Consider the following 25,481-nt stretch of genomic DNA (forward strand, 5'->3'; position numbering starts at 1 on the left):
TACATTTTCTTTAATCATACCTCTAAATATTGCCCACATATTCAACATAGGCTTTCTGACTTTTTTAAGATACTATATGAAGCATTGTGACTTTGACCATTTGATGTGACTGCAACGGTGAAAAATGATTTGATTTCTTCTGTATAAATATTAAATTGTATAGTTGTAACATGTAGACACATTAGTCTTCAGCATATTTACCGCCTTGGTTATATTCTAAAACTGTGGAATTTAACGAGAAACGATGAGAGTGATTTAAATATTTAATCCAAATGTGTCCAGATTGCTAGCATTATTGCATGTTGCTTGGAAATCAAGCTGTGAAAAGGAAAGAATTTTATATGTTTTGAATTGTGCACCTGCACATAGAGGTTTTTATGCGTTCTCTTATTATTTATTGCAACTCCACATTTCTTTGAAAGAGAAATTACAGTGCTCAGAGAATTGTAGGATCAAGTCAGGACTAAAGTCAGCAGAACTGAGGATCCAATATTCAGAAGTGATGCCCAATATGACAAAACAAGAATGTGCTATTATGTAAACCACAGATGTCAATGCTGCATGCTTCCCAAGCCAGACAGACAGACCCCAGAGAGAAACATATCTTAACAAATTTTATGGTCTTGGTTTGAGTCACATTCACAAAGCATTAAACAATGTGCTGAGCTGGTACCCGACTTTTCCTAAGTAAGGCTAATGAAGAACTCATCTGCACTCATTAGCTCTTTCATACTTTTGGAGACATGGCAGAATGTTATCGTTTTCACACAAATTGGACACACAGAGGTCACAGTGCAAATGATAAACGATGGGCTTGAAAAGCACATGACAAAGTATGGACCTGACAACTACCTAAGCTATATAATAATAGTATAATAGTCGTTGCTATTTTCAGGTCTGTTCTCTGTGTGAAGCTGTTGCTTGTAACATTAATAAAGGACCACAGTAAAATGTGGAAAGAGACTTCTTCATAAGTAAAATGTAGCAGTATTTTGTAATTGTATGAGAAGTGAACTGCTATGAACTGATATGTGGGCAATATTTAGAGGTATGATTAAAGAAAATGTAAGATATCTGTGCCAAATGTATACACTAAGCCACCTATTCATTTAACCTTACGTATACTTTGCAATTACTACTACAACTAACAACTACCTAAGCTATATAATAATAGGAAAATAGCAGAAGCAATTACTGAGGCCAAGATAAAAAAAAACATGCACTCTGGATCTTACTTTGGTTGCCGCTGGGTAGCCCACAACTACATCTGCTGGGCAATGCATGGTTTCTTCATGGGAGACTTCCACAGCTGTGGCCCACTGATCCAGGAATCCGCTGGGAGTGTAGAGCCCACAATCCTGCACACTTTTTTCTCTCTCAAAGTCCTCGCAGACCCCATCTCCATCGTAGTAGTAGCACAGGCTGGGCTCGTCTGTGGGGAAACAAGAGAAAAACAACACTTTCAGACCTTGCTGGGAGTGAGTTACACTACGGCACACATGTGGCAGTAAGCACTACCTTCTGACAAAACCAAGAGATGACTTTTTCATTTGTCCAATTTGAAATCATAGACACTATAAAAAAAAAAACTCCATGAGTTATGAAGCTGTGACAAAGCACGATTAGTCAGAAGTGCAGTAATTTGGGTACCTCTGACCTAGGGAGCAGACGTACAGAGGAAGCTAGGCAGGAGCTTAGACTCATTGCAAACACTAACTTAGACTGCGGACACATGAACGATAATTTCTACACTGGTAACAGCCAAGTAGAAGCCTATTCTGAGTGAAACACCTCTTCATGTTCTGTGTCAGAGCAGCTGGAACTTAAAAGACGGAAACATCAGTCTCTGCTGGACTACAGTAAACAGGATCTATTCAAAATATTTCATTACAAACAGGTAACTAACTTCCAGGTAATTCTGAAGCCTTCATTTACAGAAGATATTAGTTGTAGTAAAGATAAAGTACTGTACATAGGGATCTGAGGATAGGAATCTTTCAAGAAAGCAGTTTGAAGGAGGAATAAAAAGCTGAAATAAATAAAACCCATTAAAAATGTGATTACTGTTCATTGTATCTTTTCTCAAAGAAGAAAAAACATGCACTCGGCATAAACTATACTTCGAACAATCCTGAAATTAATTGCCCATAGTTATTTTCACTCTTACCAGGACCAGAAATAAATGACAAAAAAAAGCATTGAGCCAAATATGGGTTACATGACAAAGAGCAAAAGCCGAAATTGTTCTAGACACACTGCATGGTGTTTTGCCCTGCTTTCCTAAAACATATTCAAACTTCATTGATTGTCTTCGAGTGGCTGTTCCAGTATTGAATAAAAAGTCTGTCTCCTTTGTGTGTAAATGTCTGTATTATCAATTTGCAGTCAGTATTCAGTGGCAGGCACTAGCTTCAGCATATGCTATTCCAGAGGACGCAGCCTTTCAACACAATGTTAAAGCCTTTAAAGATTTTATCTGTAACATCTGTTGTTTAATGGTCCTAACCATTCACATCCTTTTTTTTTTTTACAATACAGTGTTTTGCTGAACCAGCTTACTATATTGGGAGATCTACAGAGCTAAAGTTATTATTTACTTCAAAGCTTTACAATAACATTTGCACCAAATACAGTAAATATCATAGTCCACAGTATCCATTTAAAGGGTTAAATCAGGATATGGATTGTTTATGTAAGACACTTGTGTCTATTGATGCATAAATGAATGATAGGATTTGATACAATTAGCACGCAGGTAAAAAAACAACTGGAAATACAAACTGCAGGTTTGAGCTTACAACACCGATATACAATGCTAAAAGTACATAAGTAAATGTTAATTTGGGGAGGGGATGTATGTGAAGAAAAGGGAGAAGCAGTGGAGCTGCAGCTATTTTAAATGCCAAAGAAAGTTCAACCAGGTCAAAGCAGAAACATTCCTTGACAATGCTACTTTTGAGAGCGGTGGGTTCAATTAGCTTCCTTCACTTTAGGATTGTATGTATGAAGAAAAGGGCTATTTTTGACATACAGCAAAGAAAAAAAAAATATATCGATAAACCCTGTTTCCGGTGATGTGCTTATCTAAAGAGTTGCCAAGCAGCATGATAAACAGGCAAAAAAAAACCAACAACATGGGGGATAAAAAAAAATCCAGACATGTATTGTCCATCAACAAATTAATTTGGTTTGCAATTCTCTTTTTCATTTTTTATTCTGCAAATACCACCCAACAAATGACAGGTGACCAAATATCCCTTCTGTGCCTATGAAAAACACTGACCCCTAAAAAGAAACAAAACTGTCAGCAAAAAGGGAATTCCGGAAATGAGTCTTGTTAAAATTGATTTTAAACAGTATACAAATTGTTTTTGTCATTTATATAAACAGGTTTTCTAGAGCTGTATCTATTCAACAACTCATTCTTTATGATGACAGAACGTATCTGCTTCTACAAAGGCTAGAGACCTAAATGGATGTTTAGGATCATTCCACTAAGATTTGTCCACGAAGAAATGAAAAGCGAAAAACGCAAATGAAATGGAATTCTGTAAATCACCTACTGTATGATAATGAAGTGTTTTGATTCTTTTTCTTGAAAAAATAAGAAACGAAAGTGCATGACTTTGCAATCGCACGGTAGAGAACAGTAAAACAAAACAATGCCATTCCAGAAGCACAGTGCGAAGCATGAACAGCTTTATTTTTTCCTACTGCCGAGCTCCTGGATCCCGAGGTGTCAGCTATATATACACACATTGACAGTCAGTCAGCTTTCAAGGAAGAAGCTGCCAGGCAGCAGTGTGTTTTTTTTTTTAATCTAACAATGCCGTCACCTGCTGAGAAAGTGGACGCATCTCCCCCAAAAGCAAAAGAACCCATGAACTCCAGAGGACATGCAGGAAACATGTTAGCAGGATGTCAACTTATCAGAGACGGCAGTCTTTCCCCCCTGTGTAATGCACTGATACCTACCCACTGGTGTAAAAACAGGGTGCATCCTCTGAGCCCGACAATCTGGTTTAAATCAAAGGAAGAACGAGGCTCTTTCTGAGCCTGGAATGCTGATGAGTCGCTCTCCTCCTGCCTTCCTGTTTTTAAACACCTCGTGGTGATTGACACTTATTAAATTGCGTGTCTTGCAAAAAAAATAACTCAAGATAGCAAACAAAAAGAAAAGCCAAAAAGCGGGCTCTATTTGTGTCCGCGCGTGTTTGCTTAGGTATTCATCCAATGTCAATATGAACCCAGCAAAAACAGTTTGTGTCTAGATGACTACCAAAGAAGCTGCTTGCAAGCAGCTGTTGTGTCTCGTGTTGAGATATTTTGGTATTGTTTTCACGTTGAGGGTGGAGAACACAGGTTATGACAATCAGAATCAACAGCTGGCCCAGTACATGGAGTTAACCAAACTATTACCAACGATTAATCCTTCAATGTTTGCACAGCAGCTTGGAGATTCGATATTTGACTATTTTCTAAGCGATTTATGAAGTAATCTCTTCAAGATTCACCTCCTTGTTAGTGTTTATGTATTAAGTCAATGTGACAAAAGGGGGCAAAATTCACAGGGGATTTGTTTCTTTAAGCTGATAAGAAGCCTGGTGTGGGTTACTGAGAAGTACAGAAGAACTAGCAATTCTAAATAGCAATGGAACACACAAACTAAATCCTATCATGTTGAATTCTGGTCTGGTGAGGCTTTAGGAAGTGGGACCAGTTTAGTTATTAGATAAGAAATCAGATCTGAAGGCGTCTTCCCGAAAGGACTGATAGAAAAAACAGCTCCCAGCTGAAAAGGAAGGCCTTTCTGTACTTTAGGAAGTACTTCTCCACTTTCAAATTCTAAAACCTGCCTTCCTGAGGCCAGAGGCTTAACTCGTTTGTCACAGGCAAGTCTAGATCAAATTAAGAAAATGCCGTCAGCCATCATCACCTGCACCAGGTGTTATTTCGAAGATCCCAGTGTCATCACAGCTGCATCTGTTCCAATTTGTTCTCACACCGCTAAATTAATCGCTTGTGTGCAAAGACGACAAAGCAAGCGGGGAATTTATTTTACAAATACTGCACACGGATAACGTAACTGTCACAGCCAGCTCCCCCAGCTCCGAGTAGGAGAGCACAGTGGAGGAGCAGAGAGACAGAGTGTGTTGAAACACGTGAAGAGCTGCATCTCCTTTTTGCTTCAATTGCTGGTACATTAAGTGACTGAGGAAAAGACACATCCCTCTGGGCCAAGCATGTGACAGCACTGCCAGCCCCAACAGGCAATAAGACTGAAAAACACTAAACATAGCTCAGCCTTTCAGTCATTTAGAACTCACTGATGCATCCAAGTAGAAGACATGTGGGACTGGAAATAGCTCACACTCAGAAACAAATCCTGTTATTGTTGTTCTTGACTCCCATAGCAGACCCAGCCCTTCAAAAACATTGGTCCTGTTTTCTACAATTGGGAAAGAATTGTAGCACTACAAAATACTACAACTCATATGTACACTTTTGGAGGATCCAACACAATACAATCACATTTTGGAAGATAATCTGACCACATGTTTACAAATTCCACTAAAAGAAAAGAATGTATATTTTAAATTACAATATACAAATCTAATGTACATTTTTAAGACCTTTTCTCAGTCTTCAATAGTTAATGAAAATGGATAAATCAGACAATAACATAGTGGAAGCTGTAAAATTACTATCAGACTGACAGGTTTTTATTGTATATGAGCTCAGTTTTCCCAATGAAAAATGAAAACAAAGTATTAAATTTACTGAGTTTTTGTTTACAACATCATACTGGCAATAACACTACCATTATGCAGCCTGATCTGGTCAGGTCTCAGAAGCTAAACAAGGTTGGACCTCAACTTGGGATGGGAGATCCCCAAGCAAAACCAGGTTGCTGTTCTAAGTGGTATTCGTAGACTGCAGGAACTGTAGCACTCCTCCTTTTGGTCCACAATCTCAGAAGCCAAAACACCAAAATAGTGACTGGCATCATTGGTAACAAAATAGTGATTAGTGACATTGAAGGAAATGTGAAACCAAGGTCTTGTCTACGTGGTTATTAAAGATTCCATAGCAAAGTTCGGAAGATCAGGGGTTGTAACCCCAGTGTCCTTGCTAATTTCCACTATGGACTTACATCATCTGGCCTCCCCGATGTCCCCTCTTAATTCAATTTAGTGAAGTACTTTCTCACTTCTGTAAATTATATGAATGAGCAGCTGCTCTACACAAGCATAATACCTGCTGTCACACAGGTGTGTGCTATGCTTCAGTAGTGGATGAAGAGTGGGTTTCTCCTATATGTAAAGCACTTTGTGATTCTTTGGGACATAAATCACTCAACAGAAAGCCAGAAATTCAACTAATGACCACACAAAGTTCCTTAGACTGAAATTTGTACACCTGTATATACACACTTTTGCCCTCTGAGGTGTGTATAATGTTGTACAAATAATTTTAAATTAATGTCACAATTGTGTATTTCCTACCAATAACTTTCGAAGACTCTAAAATACTTCTGTCTGGGAAATCCGTTGACTTTCCTTTCAACCAAGTGATTACTCTAAACAAGATACTCTTGTTGTTCATTGTACTTTGGTACAACTCCTTTAAGACCACAGGCAATGTTATTATTAAGTATCATAACTGTAAACTGAATAAGTATATAGTAGACTTTTTAATACACAAGAAATGCTTCAATGCAAGTGTGGAAAAAAAAAACACATCATAACCTTTTTGATCAGGTTAAGACATGGCTCACCTATCTGAGAGTAAAAATGAGGTCATTTTGCCCATCTAGCTTATTTGGTTTCTAGTAGCTAAGGTTAGGTAAATGGAAGATCTCATTCAGTCCCGTCTGGGTATCAAGATCATGGCAAGTAGCTTGTTCAAGACACAACCCCTGCTTGGTGTAACAAATTCCCTCCAGGTCTCAGATCTAAACACACTTCTGTTTTAGTTCTATTACATCTGGCACACACCTCTAATGAGGATTCATAATTTCCAATTTGAAGATTTTAAGAAATCTTATGCCGTGCTGTGTCAAAGGCCAAACAGGATTAACATTTCCTATTAAACACCTGTCAATCAGAAGTGAAGCCATCTGGATATTTATATTACAGTTACAAAGGTGTGCAACATCAGATTCTTAATGTGGAAAGAATTATTTTAGTCAGAAACATGGCAAAAAAATTAGGAAGACAGTATTTCTGGTCTAAAGTTTAAAAATACCAAACACTGGCATGTGAAAATCTGTAAGGTGCATTTCAACTTAATAACCTTTTCTGTGTCTTCTGTACAGCAAATTGCTAAAACTGATGGATTACCAGAGGTATATAGGTAATGTGTAATTAGCTCCTTAGTAAGCGTACTGCCTAAATTGGCCAATGTGTCTGTCAAGCAGATCTCTAGGGAACATTGCTTGCAGTAAACAAACACTTGAAAGAATAACACTGGTAGCAAAGCAGAGATGCGAGATCTAGGCCGATGATGTAAATGATATGTCATGATGAGCAAGTCTCATGTAAAGACATTAATTACAGCAGCCTTCAACAATGAACAATACAGTAATTCATTTCTCACAGGATTCTGTGCAAGACAAAAATATACTGCAACCTTTTTTTAGACACAGTACTCTCTTTTTTTTTACATAATTTGAAAAACGGCCTAAAATTAACTTTGCTGTGCAAGTTGGATCGTGAATCATTTCTGCTCTCCCACTTGATCTTTCCTAAAGACATCATCCCCATTAGCGTGCAAGTATCTAATTTTACATTTATTTTCATCTTCTTCAGCTAATTTTCTCCTCCCTCTCCTTTATAGGAACAAAATAAAAATACCACAGATGAAGAAGCTGATGGAATGACCTAAATTCTGGCAGAACTAACGAAAAAAAAGCAACCTGCAAAGGTTAAAATCACTCTGAAACATAAAGGCAAACAAATAAAAATACAACATTTCAGTTGGAACCTTCTTCAAGAGCGACACCTCTTCAGAGATAAACATAGGCATAGGCCTACATCACATCACTCTGAGTGAGGCTTCCTCTAGCATGATTTCACTACAATAATGTGAACAAAGATTAAAAAAATTGATAACTAATTAATCTTCCAAAAGAGCACGTGGCTTGCATTCCCCAATCAAGAGTGTGCAACAGGCACATCCAATTCTTAATTTCCATTTCTGTGTATTGTATTTGTTTTACGCCTAGATGTTGACATTCTTGTAGTTCCACTGGCTAGCACTGTGTTTTTTTTTTTAAATGATTTCACTCCCACAAACATTAAAGCTACTTCAGCATATTTATAGCCAAAGCAGATCACTACACAGGGAACAGGCATAAGGAAAACTGGAAAAAGGGGGTGGAGCAGACACGGAATTCTCCTAGTTTTGTTTAACCATTATTTTTGGAACCACAATATTTCCTGAAGCGATGCAATAAAGCACTGCCCTGAGTACTTAAAAGAGGTAGCAGCTATGCTATGATATTCTGGTGGTTTCATAAATGGCCTCCATTATTTTTTACAATGTCTGCAGGCTCTCATGGTGGCATTTCTACTGTATTTCAACTGCTCTTCTTGTCTTCCCCTTTCCTAGTGTCTTCCAAGCTCTTGTCTGGTTTTATTTAACAAGACAGCAGGATTGTCCCACGGGCAAACTCTCCCGATTTGATTCTGTCTTTTGTAAAGCTTAGAACATAAGAATTAAAGAAGACCGACAGAAAGGAGATCAACTGGGCCACCTCGCTATCATTCCAGATACCCACAGCTCTTGATGTACTGTAAAGACATTTTTCTGTTCAAAATTAGTTTTATACTTCCAATTTATTCCATCTCTCAAGACAGGCTATGTACTTTTTGCATCTTCAAATATTTGGGTATTTTATGTAGTTTTTTGGAGCACTCAGTTCCATTTGATTTTTCTTCATTTAGCCCGCAGATCTTGACATACTACTGTACATACAGTTTGTTTTAAGAAAATAATGTGGCGTTGGGAGTCAAAATTGAATTTCAGAAGTATAGCCTGCCTTCATCCGTTTACTCAATGACTTCTTGAATTGAAATGTAAGATTTAAGGATGTGTTCAACGTCTAAGTTTCTTAAATTTATTTTAATTATATGGGTATTTTATTCCATTTATGCATTTTATTCCCTACCTGATAATGTTTAGAAAAATGTTTTTCCTGCACTTTCCTTCAGACTATACATTACAAGCCACTTCAAATCAATAAATCAATGAGAAAAGCACATACTGTATATAGTCTCCAATATCTTCTGCACCTGTAAAGGAGGGAACTGTGACATGAACCGATCACTCCTCCAGAGGGAGGAGCATAATTTCAAAGCCTGTTTTTAGCTCTTTGGTTAACCCAGTAGAACAGTTATGGAAACATTAGGACTGAACCATGAAATTGTAATGGGTACTTGTTGGTGTTAATGCTGGCTTTTGAAATCCAGCCCATTGGTATTTTCAGCAGGGTATCCTGTTTACACTGTACAGCTGATCTTAATCAGGCATTTGCACGGGCAATCAGATGGTTTCAAGCTTCGTTTTAGAATTCTTAAAAAAAAAAAGGACAGCTCTTTCAGTATATTGCTGAAGATGAACCACATTAATTGGATTTATTGATGGTGATGAACAGTTCTGTGTAGATCTGGGATAGAAAGTAACACTTAAGGACCAAAGAACGCCTTCTAACTTCATACTCAACATAACATCAATTACATTTCTATTTACTGTAGCTACTACCTCTATAAATGCCTTCCACGCAGTATGTGAGGCTTGTATAAGAAAAAAAATGCCATAATTTTATAATCAGATGTGTATAAATAAACAGCCTACTGTATGTCATCATCCACGACATTGTCCCTTGTCAGCAAAGAAAAAGCAGATGACAGACAATTTGGAGTTGCATAGCAGTGAAAACTCTTGGCAATCTGTTTTGGAGAAGGAATTCAAAATAAATTAACCATTTCTTTTTTTGCTATACAGCCCATTATTTAATCAAAGTACAATCTGACCAAAGGACTATTTGCAATATTGACAATAATAATATTAATCTGATGGTCGGGATGAAACTGATCCACTTTATGAAAAATGCACTGCTCATTCAATATCTGCTCAGTTGACCTGCAGGACTTATTTCATCTCTTTTAAAACAGCTGAAATACCAGCAGACTGCAAGTCTGCCTTTGCTCTTCCTGTTTTCAAATGGGGTGATCAGTCAGATCCTATCTATGTGCTATACACCTATATCCGTTTTGTCCTGCCTTTCTAAGATCATGAAAAGAAATGTTAACTACCAATTATGCTTTTTTCTAGATAATTATATTTTGTTTGTTTGGCATTTGTTCTTGGATGCATCACAGCAGTCTTAAAATTCTCTAATACTATTTTAACATCCCTCAACAGCATTCCTTTTGTGCAGCTATCTAAATATTTATCAATGGTTTTGATACTTATGACTAAAAAAAACTCCTTTCTTAGATAGCTATGAAAGATTCCACAAGAAAGTTCCACAAGATTCCATTCTTGGCCCTGATATTTTTATTTCCATGTTTTCTCCACTTAATTTAATACTATTGTTCAAGCAACAGGCCATCTCTGTACTGATTACACTTACTGGATACTTAACTGGTAATGACCAATCTGTAGTTTATTTTTTTTCCAAAATTAAACAGATCTTCTGTGCATTTTGTCTGTTTTGAGCCTCAGACAAAATAAAATGTAAGTTATTTAATAAAACATTACTTGAACTGCTCCATTAGTAACAATCATGTTTTTTGTACTTAATACAAAGTTGGAACATCTATTTATTTGCAAAAATTGCTTGAGCTAATTATGAGGTAAGGTGATCCAGACAATTTTAAATGTCTGTATTCTCTATGCTACTGTAGGTTATGCCATATAGAAGAATTTATAATTATAACATAACTTAACACAGTAAAATGATTAACAAGCACAAATAAAACACTTAAATTAAATTAAATTTTGCAACAAACATTCAGTATTATATATAAAATTATTTCAGTATTACACATGCAAGAGAAAGTTCACAATGGGAAATATTAATATGTGAACGGCAAAGCAAAATTAAGTCAATTTTTACCCTGGTATTTACTATGGAAAATATTGACTACATACCTTGAGGTGAGAAAAGACAAATTTCTATATTAATCAGCATTCGATTTGAAAAAGAAAAACAAATTTTCAAGGCCCAAAGTACGAATTGTGATGGAACATACTGAGACGTTGTTAAAGCCTCTTCCTTCTCTGCAGTAAATGGACACACCTGCCTTGATTGACTGATTGGACTTCTCTGGAATGGAATTCCACAGGCAGAAATGGGTTCAGCTGATTGGCCCTGTGCTGAATTGGACATTCCTCTGGAGCAGCAGCAGTCAGGCAGAAAGGGCAGGGGTGCTGTATCTAAGCTCCTGTAGCTCAGGTACTGTAGAATGCATGATTTCTGAATCGTAGAGATTTTAAGTAAGGCAGGAGTGTTTAATTCCTATGCTTTAACATCTAGCCAGCAGCCTTATGTCCAGTTCAGTTTTGGTAAATTGGAAAGAGATAAAGACTTGTAAGGACTTTGTTAGGCATGGGATTTAGTAAAGTTCAGTTTCTCTAGTGTATACTGTATTCCTGGATTAGTTTGTATTCTCTATGGTCTTTATAGTGTAGGAGGTTAGAGTTTATAGTTAGAAACTGGATACACCAGAAGGTGAAGTGTGCCAGTAGGTCTTGGAAGAGATGAGGAATCTTCCAGTGAAGGGGAGACTTGCCATGGAAGGGTGAGCCTGACTGAATGTGCCAGGGGTCCCAGAGTAGGGATTGGACAGGTTCTGTCAGTCAAGGGAAGACTGGCTATGGGTGGGAGAGCATGGCTGAGTGCCAGGGAATGAGTGAGTTCTAACATGTCAGAAGAGGAACTGGATCTTTTAGGGACTAATCTCTGTGAAGGACTTCTGGGATTGAGCAGACTTCTCCGAAAGGGGACCATGGGTATATTTTTAGGAGCCCGGAGGGGTTCTGCAAGCAATTGGTGACAGATCACTGAAATACACACTCTTAAAATTGGATGATATGCTGGTTCAGGGCTACAGTTTGTGGATCTGGAAGTGGCATTCATTACATCTGTTAAATAGGATTAAATACAGTACATAGGCTATTAACTAATAATGAAATGACAAATGGAATATTAGTATATAGTTTAAATTGTTTAAATTAAGACCAGTTAAAACTGGTACAATCCACTGCTCTGACCAGACCTTGATTGGAATATTATCCATTTAAGGTATATGGTATAAAAAAAGACATTGCTTATCTAAGTCACCCACATGACCTATTGAGAACCAACAGGGAAACAAAAGACAAAAGTAAAAATTTTTTTTTTTAATCTAAGAATAGGACTCTCTACAACATGGTTGGGTCGCTTGTTTTAAAGTGATACCCTATCTTTTATGAAATAACTTGATCAGTTAGCTACTGGGCCAGATATTTTCATGGTTACTGTACGTTTCTTACAGAGTGGCCACTGAAATGTACCACAGCTTGGTGTCTTCTATCATTCTGCCATAAGATTTATCACTGATGATCCCTGTGGCACTCATCAGTGTGATCTTTCTTTGGTGATTGATTAGCCTTCTCTGCATATAAGACAAATGCTCCACTGATTAAGTTAATTTACTTGGAAAAACACCTTTGTATTCTTGTAATTTATTGCAGTTTTCTGTGCCATTTTATAATTTCAGTATTTTTAGCAAATTGAACCTTCCAGGAGCACCTACTGTTTTTGGCTGCAAGTCATTTGAATTTGCTGCTAATTACTTTTTGAATAATGAATGAATAAAATGAATCATCTGCAGATTAAGCTGAAACTATCCATCTTTGTATCTGAGGGTGTACTATGTTAAAATCATTTCTGCTTGATTCTTGATTAAGTTAATACTATCACGTTCTTCTAAGTAATATAAATTATAAAAGGTTTTCTTTCTGTGCTGTAATACACTACATTTCTGCTCTACTGTAGGTCATTGCGAACTTGAATTGGTTCTCAGCCAGCTTAAATAGTTAAATTCAAATTACATAAATGCAGAATTTAAAGGATGTACCAGTTTTGCAAAGGATCTTAAAATAGGGTGAAAGGCTTCAGATGTGTAATATCATTTAGTCAAATTGTCAGCAGGTCTACAGAGAGCTAGCAGCTCAAACAGACACAAGGCAATGTGAAAATTCACACGTCTTATCAACCCTGCTTGTGAAAGAGTCAAGACTGAACAGCAGATGCTTTGCCTTTCTTCTGACAGTAGGGGAGTGTGCAAGAAAGGTGGGCTCTGTTCCACTTTGACACAGGGGAATGGACAGGGCAGGTTCTGAGACCTGCACAGAGGCCTCCATTGGTGCAGGTGCCTGACAAGTCACAAGGTCTGCGGCTGTGCAGTATACCAAAGATAACTAGCCTGATTCCAAGCCACCTGACCCCAGCAATGCTCAATCAATTTCTGCACTGTCACTTGGGCAATTCTGTTCACAGTAGGATTGTAGTAGGCCATTTGCATACGAACATAGCCCGGACTAGAGGACATGAATTTTAAATGATGGTTTTGCTGTCGCATTCCTTCTAAATCATGAAGTCTGAGACGGGATGGTAGAATCCTTTTGTGAGAAGTCAGCTTTGTGAAGGAAAAACTTGACCTATCATTGCATTGTACAGATTATACAAAAAGAATGCATCTATATTCAGAGATGTGTTCTCTAAGATCCCTACTGAGGAGTGAAAAAGCACAGCAGAAGAACGTTAATAAACCGCCACAGAATCTATGAGATAATCTTTTATGTTTATTCAGAACAGGTAGAGCTTTCACCTCGCTTGATTTCACAGGGTGACGTGAATGATTCTGATGACAAGGTGGAAATATGTTAAGCTGAATCCCCATGCAAGACATTTTAGATTGGAAGAAATTATATGTGATGCTCTATATCTTTGAGGTCTATCTCATATTTACTTGACATTTAAAATAAAAATTATGACCATGCTCAAACTTATCAAGTGTCCACTGCATTCTGTAGAACAGAAAATTAACAGTAGTGTTCTCTTCCATATGATTTTATTCATACAATCCTTGCGCAGCCAGTTCTGTTCTCTGTGCAGTTACAGTATACTACTGTTTATGCAGTGCAGGGCCAGACATGCACTAATTTAAAAAACACATCTAGCCTATGGTAGCAAAGCTTTCAACTTTTTTTTTGTTCCACACTTCCCTAGTTTTCAAAGTTCAGTTTTTAAAGTTTTAGTGTTCACAACTTAACTATAACTGCAAGGAAATGCTCCAAGAGGGCAAAGCATCTAAACAGTGAGAGAGAGAAGTCCTAATTAAATAAAACAGAACTTCAAACTATTCAGCAATCACCTGTTAAAAATCCTGCATTTGATTATGGTTTTCTGCAAGCACTGAACGTGTCAAAGTCATGTCAATGAAATAGCACACAGCTAACTGTAGGAGACTAAGTCAGGTACCAGATAGACAAGGTAGAGTAAACAAGCCTGCTCTGATATAATCTGTCAGGAGCTTATATGAATGAATTACTGGAAATGTTTGCACTGACAAAATCGTTTTAGTTTAATTTAATTTCTTCTATTTCATTCTTTTTTCTGTGCCTCAAAAAGAAACGTTTATTTAATCAAATTTGGGCTTTGAGCAAATGTGAACAACTTCAAAAGTGATAAGCACAATTCTTTGCAAGATTTCCATAACTGTGGAAATTCGGGATCTCTTAAATAAAAGAGGGCAGCAGTTTGCTTTGCTCAATATCTAAAAGCAAAACTGTGCTATGTGGTGAATGACATCGCTTTTTACAGTGCTTTTACTACAGTCTAGCTTCTATGTTATTTAATGAGGGGCTCTACAGGGATCTGGAATGAATTTTAATGGGTGAACATGCTGGGTCCTCTTGCAGGGGAGCAGCCAGGATAAAAAATATGTTCCCAGTTCTCTTTTGGATCTGATCACCAGTGGCCTACTAAAGCTGAAATTGGCAGAACAGGACCTAGTCTCTCCATCGCCCTCTAGTTAAGACACAATGTCTCTTGTATCGCACTGTCTAGGAGCTCGACACATTTTCATATACTATATCACTCACCATTCCCTTTCCACTTTGTCTCATGGAATATACAACGTAGCCGATTAATGCACGAAACCTCCTGCTGCCCAAACCCATGACAGCTTTCGAAAAAGCCACAACAATAAAATGTTTTTCTTCACAATGGGAGGAAAAAAAAAAGATTGGAAAGCACATTTCTTCATTATCCGCTAAATTTTTCAAGATGTTTCCAAACAAGTTTGGGATTTTCGTAAGCTTCTGATTTTTGAAGTGTGGTTACTACAAAAAAAAAGATGATCATACCGGTACATGCCATGGAAACTAAATCAATGCTAATGATAAATACGAGTTATAAGAAAATAACAGGAAAAAGTCAGGACAGCTTTTCATCAGAATTTTAAAAAATGAAAAACTTTCAACAGTGCCTAAAGATTGTGATTGCACGCAACAACTTAAAATGTTAGGGTGCCAGTAAAAACAATGAACACTATAACATTCTTGGAAGATAATTATTTCTGCTTTTTTGACAATGTGCTTTAGCTTATGACAGTGTACTGTATGACTAAACAGAAGAACACAGGGCTGAATGAGATAAGCTTAAAAGTAATGAGTATAGGCTTTCCTGATTTTTGCTCATGTTTAAATACCAGATGGGTTTTTTTTCAGTGTTAATCCAGGTGAATTTTGAAGAAGGCACTCAATCCATCAAAATCTGATCTTTTGTCATTTTATGTTTTCAGTGTTTTTTTAAAGTAGAAAATATTTAAGAACTCCCCTCATATTCTACTAGAAAAGTAGATCTATTCTACACAACGTAAATGTTGAAAGAATTGTTCTTTTAACTACTATTTTTGGACTGAAACAAGTATCAACAAGTATTTGAAAGTAAAACATAAATATAAAGGTAAAATGTAACAATATAAAATATTAAACATGTTATAAATTATTGTATATATTATCCAAAATATGTAAAATAATATACAGTTATTTCTAACACAAAAAACATCTGAGATTCTGAGATTCTGTGTTTACTGCTTGACAGTTTTAGAAAGATTCCCCATCCCATCCCATCCATATCTCCCTCAAGAAAAGTGATGAGATAAGGTACTGTATGTTTCTTCCCTTTGGTTTATGTCATAATGATCTCACCACATACAACAGGTCATCTGGAGAGTAAAGTTCACAAACCGTCCTTACTTTCTGCAGTAGCAGTGCACCATGAACAGAGAAATTCATGGTGTAGTTTTCACCATAGAATAACTGTACACAGTTTAAACTTGAGGGCTTCCTAGTCGTACTTCACTCATGTACTAGCTTCCTTGCTAAAACAGAGCAAGTGCATGACCATTGTGCATAATGCGATCACACATAATCCAGCTAATACGACGTTTTAAAATTGAAATGCTTTGTTTTTTTTAGCCACATGCATCAAATCAATGAGTGTTCTGAATTTCTGCGCATATATTTTCTGACAAGTGAAAAATGTACAGCACTCTTGTTTGAAGTGTTTAAGAACTGCATTAAGATGAATTTGGAATCCCTTTAAGTAGCTCAAATTTAGGATAATGAGTCACTCTGTGTTCTGGGGCAGGTGACCACAGCACTGAGTGAAATTAGTCCAAGCCAAACTGCAGTCTGCATTCCAGCAGCAGTGTCGGTTCTGCCAGACGAGTGTGACCCCTCGTCACCCCTCCTTTCTGTAGTTGGAGGCCAGAGAAATCGGCCTGCAAAGAACTCTAGGATTTAAGATTTCCTAAGAAAAGGAGTGACCTGAGAATCCTCATTGAAGATGTTTTCAAAGGGGAGACAGAATATAAGCATTTAATTTATTCAGCGTTCTTTGCTTCTCTCAAGGCTGAAATCATTCAGTTATAAGTTCCTTTATAGAATGTGTTCTGATTTGCTCAATGAAATTGCTGCCAATTAGAGCCATATGGGACTTTGATGACAAATCATCAAAAGACTGGAGGTTTCCACAGGTGTCTGAGGTCGGAAGAAAACAAGCATTCAGCTATTAGAATATTCATTCATGAACTTAGCTTCAAAGGCTAAGATTCTTACATCTCCTATTTTCTGGTCCTGCTCCTTGTTCTACATTGCTGTTCTTGAAGAAAATAAAAAATGATTTAAATAATGAAGCTAACAAGAAAATGGAGAACTATGCTAATATTCTCAACTGGACTATTGAAGGAAAAAGAAGCTGGTTTCTTTTCTAAAAAAAATACATTTTAGTCTTACAAGCAACCGAAATTACTAAATGGTAAACAATTACACTGATACCTCTGATAAAGAAAAAAAATCAATAGTAATGTGATAGAAACCTCATGAAACAATGATATGGTTTCTAGTTGCTTTCCGATTCTTTGAGCAACTCAAATCATCTAGTTTTCACAAAATATTAGTGTGATTCTGTCCTCAAATAGGACTACACAGTTCCTTTCATTCTTAAAAAAAATATTTAAATGTTACAATTACTTTTTAATGTCAAAATATTAGCTACATTGATTAGGAACTAGCCAAATTAAAATAGGTACATTTTGCTTTTGGTACTGTATAATATGTGGCTTTGTTGTTTGACTGTGGAGAAACAGAGGTGGCACTCATATTGTTTATAATTTATGTAAAAACTATATATATACATTATACACAGTTCTGGCATCGACTCCTGCACGTGCTCAAGACACAATGAAATTTGAAAACATGCTTTTCTGACACCCAACCCCTGAGCCTGATAGGAAAAGTGACAGGTCTTTGATTGATGTCACTGGTTAGAAGATATCACAGGAATTGCTGTTTATGGAAAGTTGACACAGTCTTGGCCCAGTAACCCCAATTCTACCCCACCACCACTTAGGGAATGCATTTCAAAGTTAACTAGTAACCTGAAAGGGGTGGCTCTTCTAACAATAACACTTCTATGTACTGTACATTATTAACAATAATGATGAAAACCAAGTGGAATCCCATACTTAAAATAATCCAAGTAAAAAAAGTTTAGATCACTTTCGTATATCAAATTCCTGGAATTAATTATACTCACGGGGACCAAAAGCTCTTTCTTCAACCCCCATGTCCAGCAATATCCTGAAGCACAGGGGTGGAAGTGCAGGATAGCTGCCCAACAAGCTAGCAATAGCATATTACTGAAATAGTGTGAATCTGATGAACCATGATTGCACTGTCTTTGGCTATAACTTTAAGGGGAGCTACAGGAATCTGTCTCACCTATTAACAATGTTATCAAAACACCACAACGGATATTAGAAAGAATATCATGGCTGTCAGTATGATGCAGTCTACATTCACAGAAGCTCCTGCCAATACCTGAGGCTTCTCCTCTGCTCACACACAAAAGCCAAATTATGTTTCCAAAGCCTGACCCTCAGGGACTTCTCCTTTTGTTCCAAACATTTTACTTTAGACCCTAAACTAATCATTTATTCAAGGGCACTTGCATTTTACCTCTGAGAAAGTATGTTTCACTTAAGCTCCAGGCTGGATCACCCCACCAGCCTCTTTCTATATACCTTTCTAATATACTGTAGGAAATTACTTAAAAGCATAATTTTAGCCAGAACATTTTTTAACAAAATTGTGCTGGGCACAGTCAGAATATTAAAATACTGTCTTCTTTTCTGAATCTGGCTTCTATGTGACATGAAATGTAATTCAGGGTTACGGTGTGTTTTAAGAGCAGGCATTTTTCTGAATCATGAGAAAGAGGAAAATTAATTGGCTCTAACGTTTGCACAAACACAACCTTCTACAGAGACTTCTTATTCTACATAAGTCAAAGCGGAACACTATGGATGGCTGTTCTGCCCTTATTACAGCTCATCAGCATGGTATAGCTGCAGTTTCATGGCTGGTATCCATTTCATACGGATCTTGCCAGAATCACTGGTGTATTTTAAAACCATTATGAATTCTCGGATAAATTAACAAGAGGTAATTCATATTCACAGGAACAAGTAATAGGTTTATTCCATGCTGAAAAAAAGAATAAAGAAAACATAACGTTTTGGCCTTGGAGCCTTCTTCAGGTGTGTGAAGAAGGCACACCTGAAGAAGGCTCCACGGCCGAAATGTTGTATTTTCTTTCTTCTTTTTTTCAGCATGGAATAAACCTATTACTTGCTCCTTTGCAGCCTGCGCATGCTGACGCAGCTACCCACCTGAACTACATTAATATTCATATACCTAAAATGAAAAATATACACATTTCATTGGTCACTGAATGGCTAAGCCACATTGGTAAGGGTAAAGCAGTTGTGCATGGTGGCGTACTATGAATATATGTGAAGCCGAATCAGAAGCCTCTATAGATCGTTCTCCTTTCCGATCTACTGTAGTGAAACAGTCACAGCCGTACGCATCTAAATCCACACTAAAACTTAAGAGCAGTAGGGAGTGACATACCGACACAGTTGAAAAAGAGCTCCTTTTTACACTTGCTGTTGCAGCCATCCCCATTTACAGAGTTCGTGTCGTCACACTCTTCGCCCATGTGCCTGAAATACAATGAAGAACAATTAGCCTGCATTGCATATCCTATAAAATTACTAAGGAAAACGAAATATTCTATCTATTCTATCTACCAAACTTCTATTTTAGTTTCAAGCCCCAGCAATTACTTCCCTGGTTTATTTCCTGAAACTATCCCCATGAAAAGCTATAACGTTTTGTGACGCTTTTGAAGACGCAACGCCTTCCAAATGAATCTGAAACTGAAGCATGGCAGTGCTGTCAATTTACCTCTGGATATGCCCGTCTCCACAGTAGGCTGAACCCAGCTGATGGGTGAGTGCTGGGGAGGGCTCACTCTCCGCTGTCCTCGAAACAGACAGCACTTGATACGTGTACACTGATCCAGACTCCACATCCCTGAAACACAAGTGTACACACAATTAGAGCATTTATACATAGTTCTGATGTGCAATCATACCACTATTTCTAATTAAAATGCTTTCCACATGTTCGTCAAGAATTCCTCCATGTGTGTGTTTTTGGTAACTGTTGCTGTTGCTGGACGTTTTTGGTCCTTTCTTTTTAAAGATCAGATACAGCCAGGGAATACTCAAGCCATGGCCATTAAAGCTAATGTTTTCCACTTTGCATTGTGGACCCTGTTAAACTAAAGGAATAGTGAGAATGTTATCCATGCAATCTTCACCATATTATCATCACAGTTGTATCACCGCCAACTGTGGAGTCTATATTGCCTTTGGACGCTGAGTTAGTTGATTTTGGTGCACATTATCAGAAATTCACACTGCAGTCCTCTAATTGATATCTTCTGCAGAATATGGAAGATTGGATGGAAGATGGAAGATTTTCTTATCACAAACATGAATTAATAACAACATAGACAGTTTTATTTTTATGTAGGTACACTCCTCTCACATCCCTGTCTTCATTATGGAGATGCAGGCAATAATACAAGCTGATACAAATATAATAAAAAAAGAAACCAAACTGCTAATGACTAAGAGAGATGTCAAAATAATTACTTCCACATGAAGTTTATACATCAGTGAATCCCATGTGTCTCACAGAAAGAAGTGCCAGGCCAATGAAGTGAACAGAAAGACTAGACTGCTGCTGCCCCCCCGAGTACCAACAACACTGGCCTGGTGCCCACATCAGAGAACAACAGCAGGTTCATAAGCCCCATCCTGTGTTTTCAAAGACAGAGTTCAGTTGTTTCAGCTGTGTCTGAGTCTTCCAATAGGATAACAACACAACAGAGATGAGTGTCAGAGCACACAACAGCAGAGTGCAAGTCTGGATGAGAGGCCAGAGGCCGTGTTGAGCTGTGGAATGTTGTAGCCTAAAACTGTGCTTTCTAGGAAGAAGTCTGTTATTAGTTCCGGCTGTTACTAATTGTACTCTACAAAATCTTTAATTCCTTGAGGAACACTTCTACCCTCCTCCCAGCTGCCTTTTATAAGAAAAGCAAATTAATCTAAAACAAATGACTGGATTAATAGTCACCTAAATGCAGGTTATTTGTAAAGATCAGATAAGGAGAGACCAGTTTACTTCAACTCTGCACTGTTCATGAAGGAAAAACTCTTCGTGATCTCCTACGTTCACAGGTGAGGAACATCTGTTCAGTGCTAAGTGTTTTTAACTGTTTTGAATGTGAGTGAACATAATCATAACTGATTCAATCACACACAAAATAAAGAATAGGGTCTGGCAACCAGCCTTGGTTACAAAGGAGAACTGTGATTCACTGTAGGAGGAAATGGGTTTAAATTCGTATCTTTTCTTTTATTTATCATCTGAAAGAAATTCGCATCAAGGTTGATCCTTCTGACCAGTTAACAGAGAATCTGAAGCAAACCTAAATTGGAGGAGTCAGAAATGGTGCCCAGATTGTCTTAAAGTTATATATTTCATCTCAGCTGGAGACCTCCAAGCTCTTTCCACTTGTGGCTACAGTTTTGTCAAATTGTTCCTAGGTCTTTTTCTTAATTACGTTATCCGTCTATATCATCTTGTTGATTATTGTGGGCCTTACAACCTTTTCTGTCTGAACAACGAATGGGACCCTTTTGTGACACCATTCACAAAAACCTGCTTCTGCAAGACCTTTTTCCTCCTGGAGAAGGCTGCATGAATACTCTGGGTTCATAGAGTTATAGTGAGGTGCAACATCCACCAGTAACTTATTACTTGTTTCTGGATCTTGCACAAGGAAGCAATAACATTTAATAAGTGGCAACATAAATAAAATTAGTCCCCAAAATGAATGCTAAACACCACGTTTTAAAGTACATCAATTTGTTTCTGTTTGTCCAGGCACACATTTAAAAACACAGTTGTTGCACTGTTCCAATAAAAACACAAAACATTAAGCCAGGCCTTGAAAACGTGTTTTAAGATTTACAACTGGAAAGTGTATTTTTACCATCTGACTATGAAAAGGGGGTTTGAGTATTAAAACTAGGGAAGTATTGCATGCCTTTGCTTCCTAAGGTAGAAATAATTATTTCTTTTTCCCATAAATTCTGAAAAAGAGACTACGGTACCCTTTACAGTTTTCAAAAACTGCCAAACCAATCAATTTTTTTACCTGGAAAAACCATATTGGAAGGATGTCAGTTTACAGTTGATTGTTAAAAAAATAAGCTTATGAAACACTGGAGATGACTGATTAGCGTAACACAGGACAAAGCATTTTGAACTAATATTGGTTTCACAAAATAATTTTATGATGATTTCAAGAAAAAGTACCAAAAAGTATTCATTTTGACTTAGCACATTGCCTTGAATATAATTGAGTCAGTGTTGTATAATGCTATATACCCATGTCTGTCATACTATAGAAACTTGCTAAACTTTTAAATTATGGTGTACATGGCTCAGATCCACTATTAGGACTCTTCCTCACCGGAGCAAAATTCCATGTAGATATCAATTCAGGTCCCCTAATCAAGACCAATAACAGACCTAAAGGAATATCTCAAACTGGGAAGCTCTCCAAATGAAAATGTCTTTCTTTTTTCTCTCTTTCTCACTTCATATAATGCCTCAGGAAACTCTACCACCAAGGACTACCAACATGCGCTTAAATCCCCACAGGAACTGACTGGGATTTAAGCACTTAACCGTTCAGAATATAGATCTTTTATGTTTTAGGCCTGATAGGAGGGGAACAGTTTGCGATCGACTGATGGACCCAAAAGTCAGGAACCACTCTTTCCCTTAGGAAGTAAAAGAATCTGCACAATCTGTATAGCTTGCCCATTACCTTTATATCTGATATGTTAAGCAGACTAATTCCCATAAATGGAGTCCACCTTAGGACTAGATTTCCTTTTCAGTATGAAAAAAGAAACCAAGTTACATTGGTGCAAGGACTAGGACACCATTAAACATTTGATGCTGTTTAATCAAATAAAAACTATTTTTGCCATGGACGATCTGGGAAAGTGCAAAAAAGAGTGACCAGAATGAACAAAATACCCTGAGCGGACGATTGAGAATTATAACGAGACTGTATGACCCAGACAGTATGTGAACTCGATGACAGTCAGAGGCACAGGAACTCCTGGTTTCAATCAAACATCATCCTGCGAAGAGATTTTTTGCTTTGCTGTATATAAAAAAAGATAGACTTGGAAAAGCAGCTCATGGGATGGAAATCTTCAATGGTATCATCATAGGCGAGAATAGCAGAGAAAGAGAGATGAAAAGATGTCAGATGTTAATAATGGGCAACATTATAGGGAAACATAAAAGGAGAATATGACACTATTATCATTAATACTTTTCCTGTTCTTGTTGTGTTGTAATTAATGCAGCGAACAGAACAATGCTGTCACTGTAGCATTTCTGTTTTTGAAAAAATATATAGCAACATTGATTTAAACAAAAATGAAATGACTTATTTAGCCATGAAAGAGTCCTACAAGACAGCACTGTGGTAAGTACACATCTCTACCTCATGATAGCACCTTTATATGACAATTTTAATGCTATTTTACATTTTGCTCAACAATGATTTGATGAAAATAGTGTTCCTCTGCATGTTCCAAATCTGTTTCTTTCTTGAACACCGCATTTTGAATCTATCTTACTGTACACTCGAGGCCTATAAGTGCTGCATATTTCAAACGCGTTTTTGATATGACATGATGATTACATATAGAATGGCTGGCCAAAAGGTTATGCCAAAACATACTTGGATTTATAAAACACTGGATTTGGATGAATGACTGAGTAAATAAATTAAATACAACAGCATTCTCTTAGGATAGAGCTTTTTTACACGGGGTTCATTTTATTTAGTTTTGCTAAAGTATTTGTGCTTGCGCACTATAAGATGCCAAACTAGATTAAAAAAAGAAAATGAAAAGATACCAAAAAAAGGACTGTCTTACTCTAGGAAAAGACTGCGACGGCACCATTAAAATCACAATTTGCGTCTCGTCTGTAAACCTTTTCTGTCAGTAGCACATGAGCAGGCCAGCTACATTATCTGAATAATATACATCTCATTCACAGATTGGTTCCAACTGACTTACAGTAAGTAGCTGTGCCACCCCAGCAACTGCTGAGCATCTTAACTTGACAGGACTCGCACAACCGCGGTTTAACAGCCTCTCCTCAATTTCAAACGCTTTTTGATCCAACCAGTAAAACCGTGTTGCGGCTTCTTTAACAGCAACTGTTAAAACCTATCAAATAGAGAGTAAATACCACCAAAACAATAAAAGGAAATGTGCTATCCCTCAGAACTGACTACGAGATGCAAAGAAGTCTGAATTACAAAATTCGCTCCCTGAGCAGTAGATAGAGACTCGTCAAAGGACACTTAACATCTCAGGAACTAAGGCAAGATCAAGGTAAGGGACACATCCTTGGCAGAGTCTTTCTGTGACACATGAAGGAAAGAGATGGAAATCCTTGCATCTCATCTATTTGATATTGCATGTAATTGATGGCACAAAGGGATGTCACAGTCATGTTTAAACTCGATCTCCATTTTTTATCATACAAGCTTAAGTTTCACCAGAAAGCTGTACAGATAACTGGCGCCTGGGTGAGGAAATGTCCTAGAATACGGTAATGAAAAAAGGTTATTGAGCTTCTGACCAATAACTTGGCATCACATTCACTGTATGAATTCCATTCTATGGTCCTGTTCCAGTTATTTACAGCACTCACTGGTATGCTACAGATATGCAGGACATGAGTGGATTTCTACTACGACTGTTAGCAAATGGTTGAAGAATGTTCTTTGCAAATGCCTGCAGATCCTCTTTCAAACAGCTCATCTCTATTTGTCCACCTCCCACAGTACCAGCCCCTCAGACTGGAACTGTAGCATCCATCAGCACAGACATTTTCATTTTACATATCTGTGTGATATATTCAAAACAAATAAACTGAAGAAACTGACCCTAAACTGAAGAAATGGTGGTTAACTGAACTTTCCTTGACCAATTTAAGTGGATCATTTTATTTTTGCCCATAATTATCCCAGCACTTGAAATGTGTCAGAAATTATTAAGTTGTGCACTATAGTATGTGTCAGCACTATACTGTAAATCACTCCAGGACTTTTGTCAACTAACAAGGAGTCCATCTCAGAAGTTAAAACGTTTTTATTTCATGCACATGGGAGCAAAATACACAGAGATGCTGGGTGTATTTTTCTCAAAGTGATTAAATTAGAACTGTCCTTAAATATTTTTCTGTTATCTCTCACACTTCCCTTGAAAACACGTTAAACCTGAAATGTTGGATTTCACAAAACTGTTACCCAATGAACTACCGTGGTTCTAGTCCAACACACAAATACATATAAAAGCACAAGAAAGAGCAGAGTGACAACAGAATGTTTCCTA

The 25,481-nt window shown here is 37.3% G+C and overlaps 1 protein-coding gene across 1 annotated transcript in view; it reads right to left on the reverse strand.

Annotated features, from left to right (window-relative positions):
• Positions 1–25,481, reverse strand: part of pappaa (pregnancy-associated plasma protein A, pappalysin 1a) — a 211,018-nt gene that overhangs the window by 117,257 nt on the left and 68,280 nt on the right. The window contains exons 8-10 of the mRNA XM_015367158.2: positions 19,876–20,004; positions 19,540–19,631; positions 1,236–1,432 (exon numbers count right to left, since the gene is read on the reverse strand). Coding sequence (XP_015222644.2) covers positions 1,236–1,432; positions 19,540–19,631; positions 19,876–20,004 — 418 coding nt within the window. The remainder of the gene's footprint in view (positions 1–1,235; positions 1,433–19,539; positions 19,632–19,875; positions 20,005–25,481) is intronic.

This window comes from Lepisosteus oculatus, chromosome 24 (assembly GCF_040954835.1).
Source record: "Lepisosteus oculatus isolate fLepOcu1 chromosome 24, fLepOcu1.hap2, whole genome shotgun sequence".
NCBI lineage: Eukaryota > Metazoa > Chordata > Actinopteri > Semionotiformes > Lepisosteidae > Lepisosteus > Lepisosteus oculatus.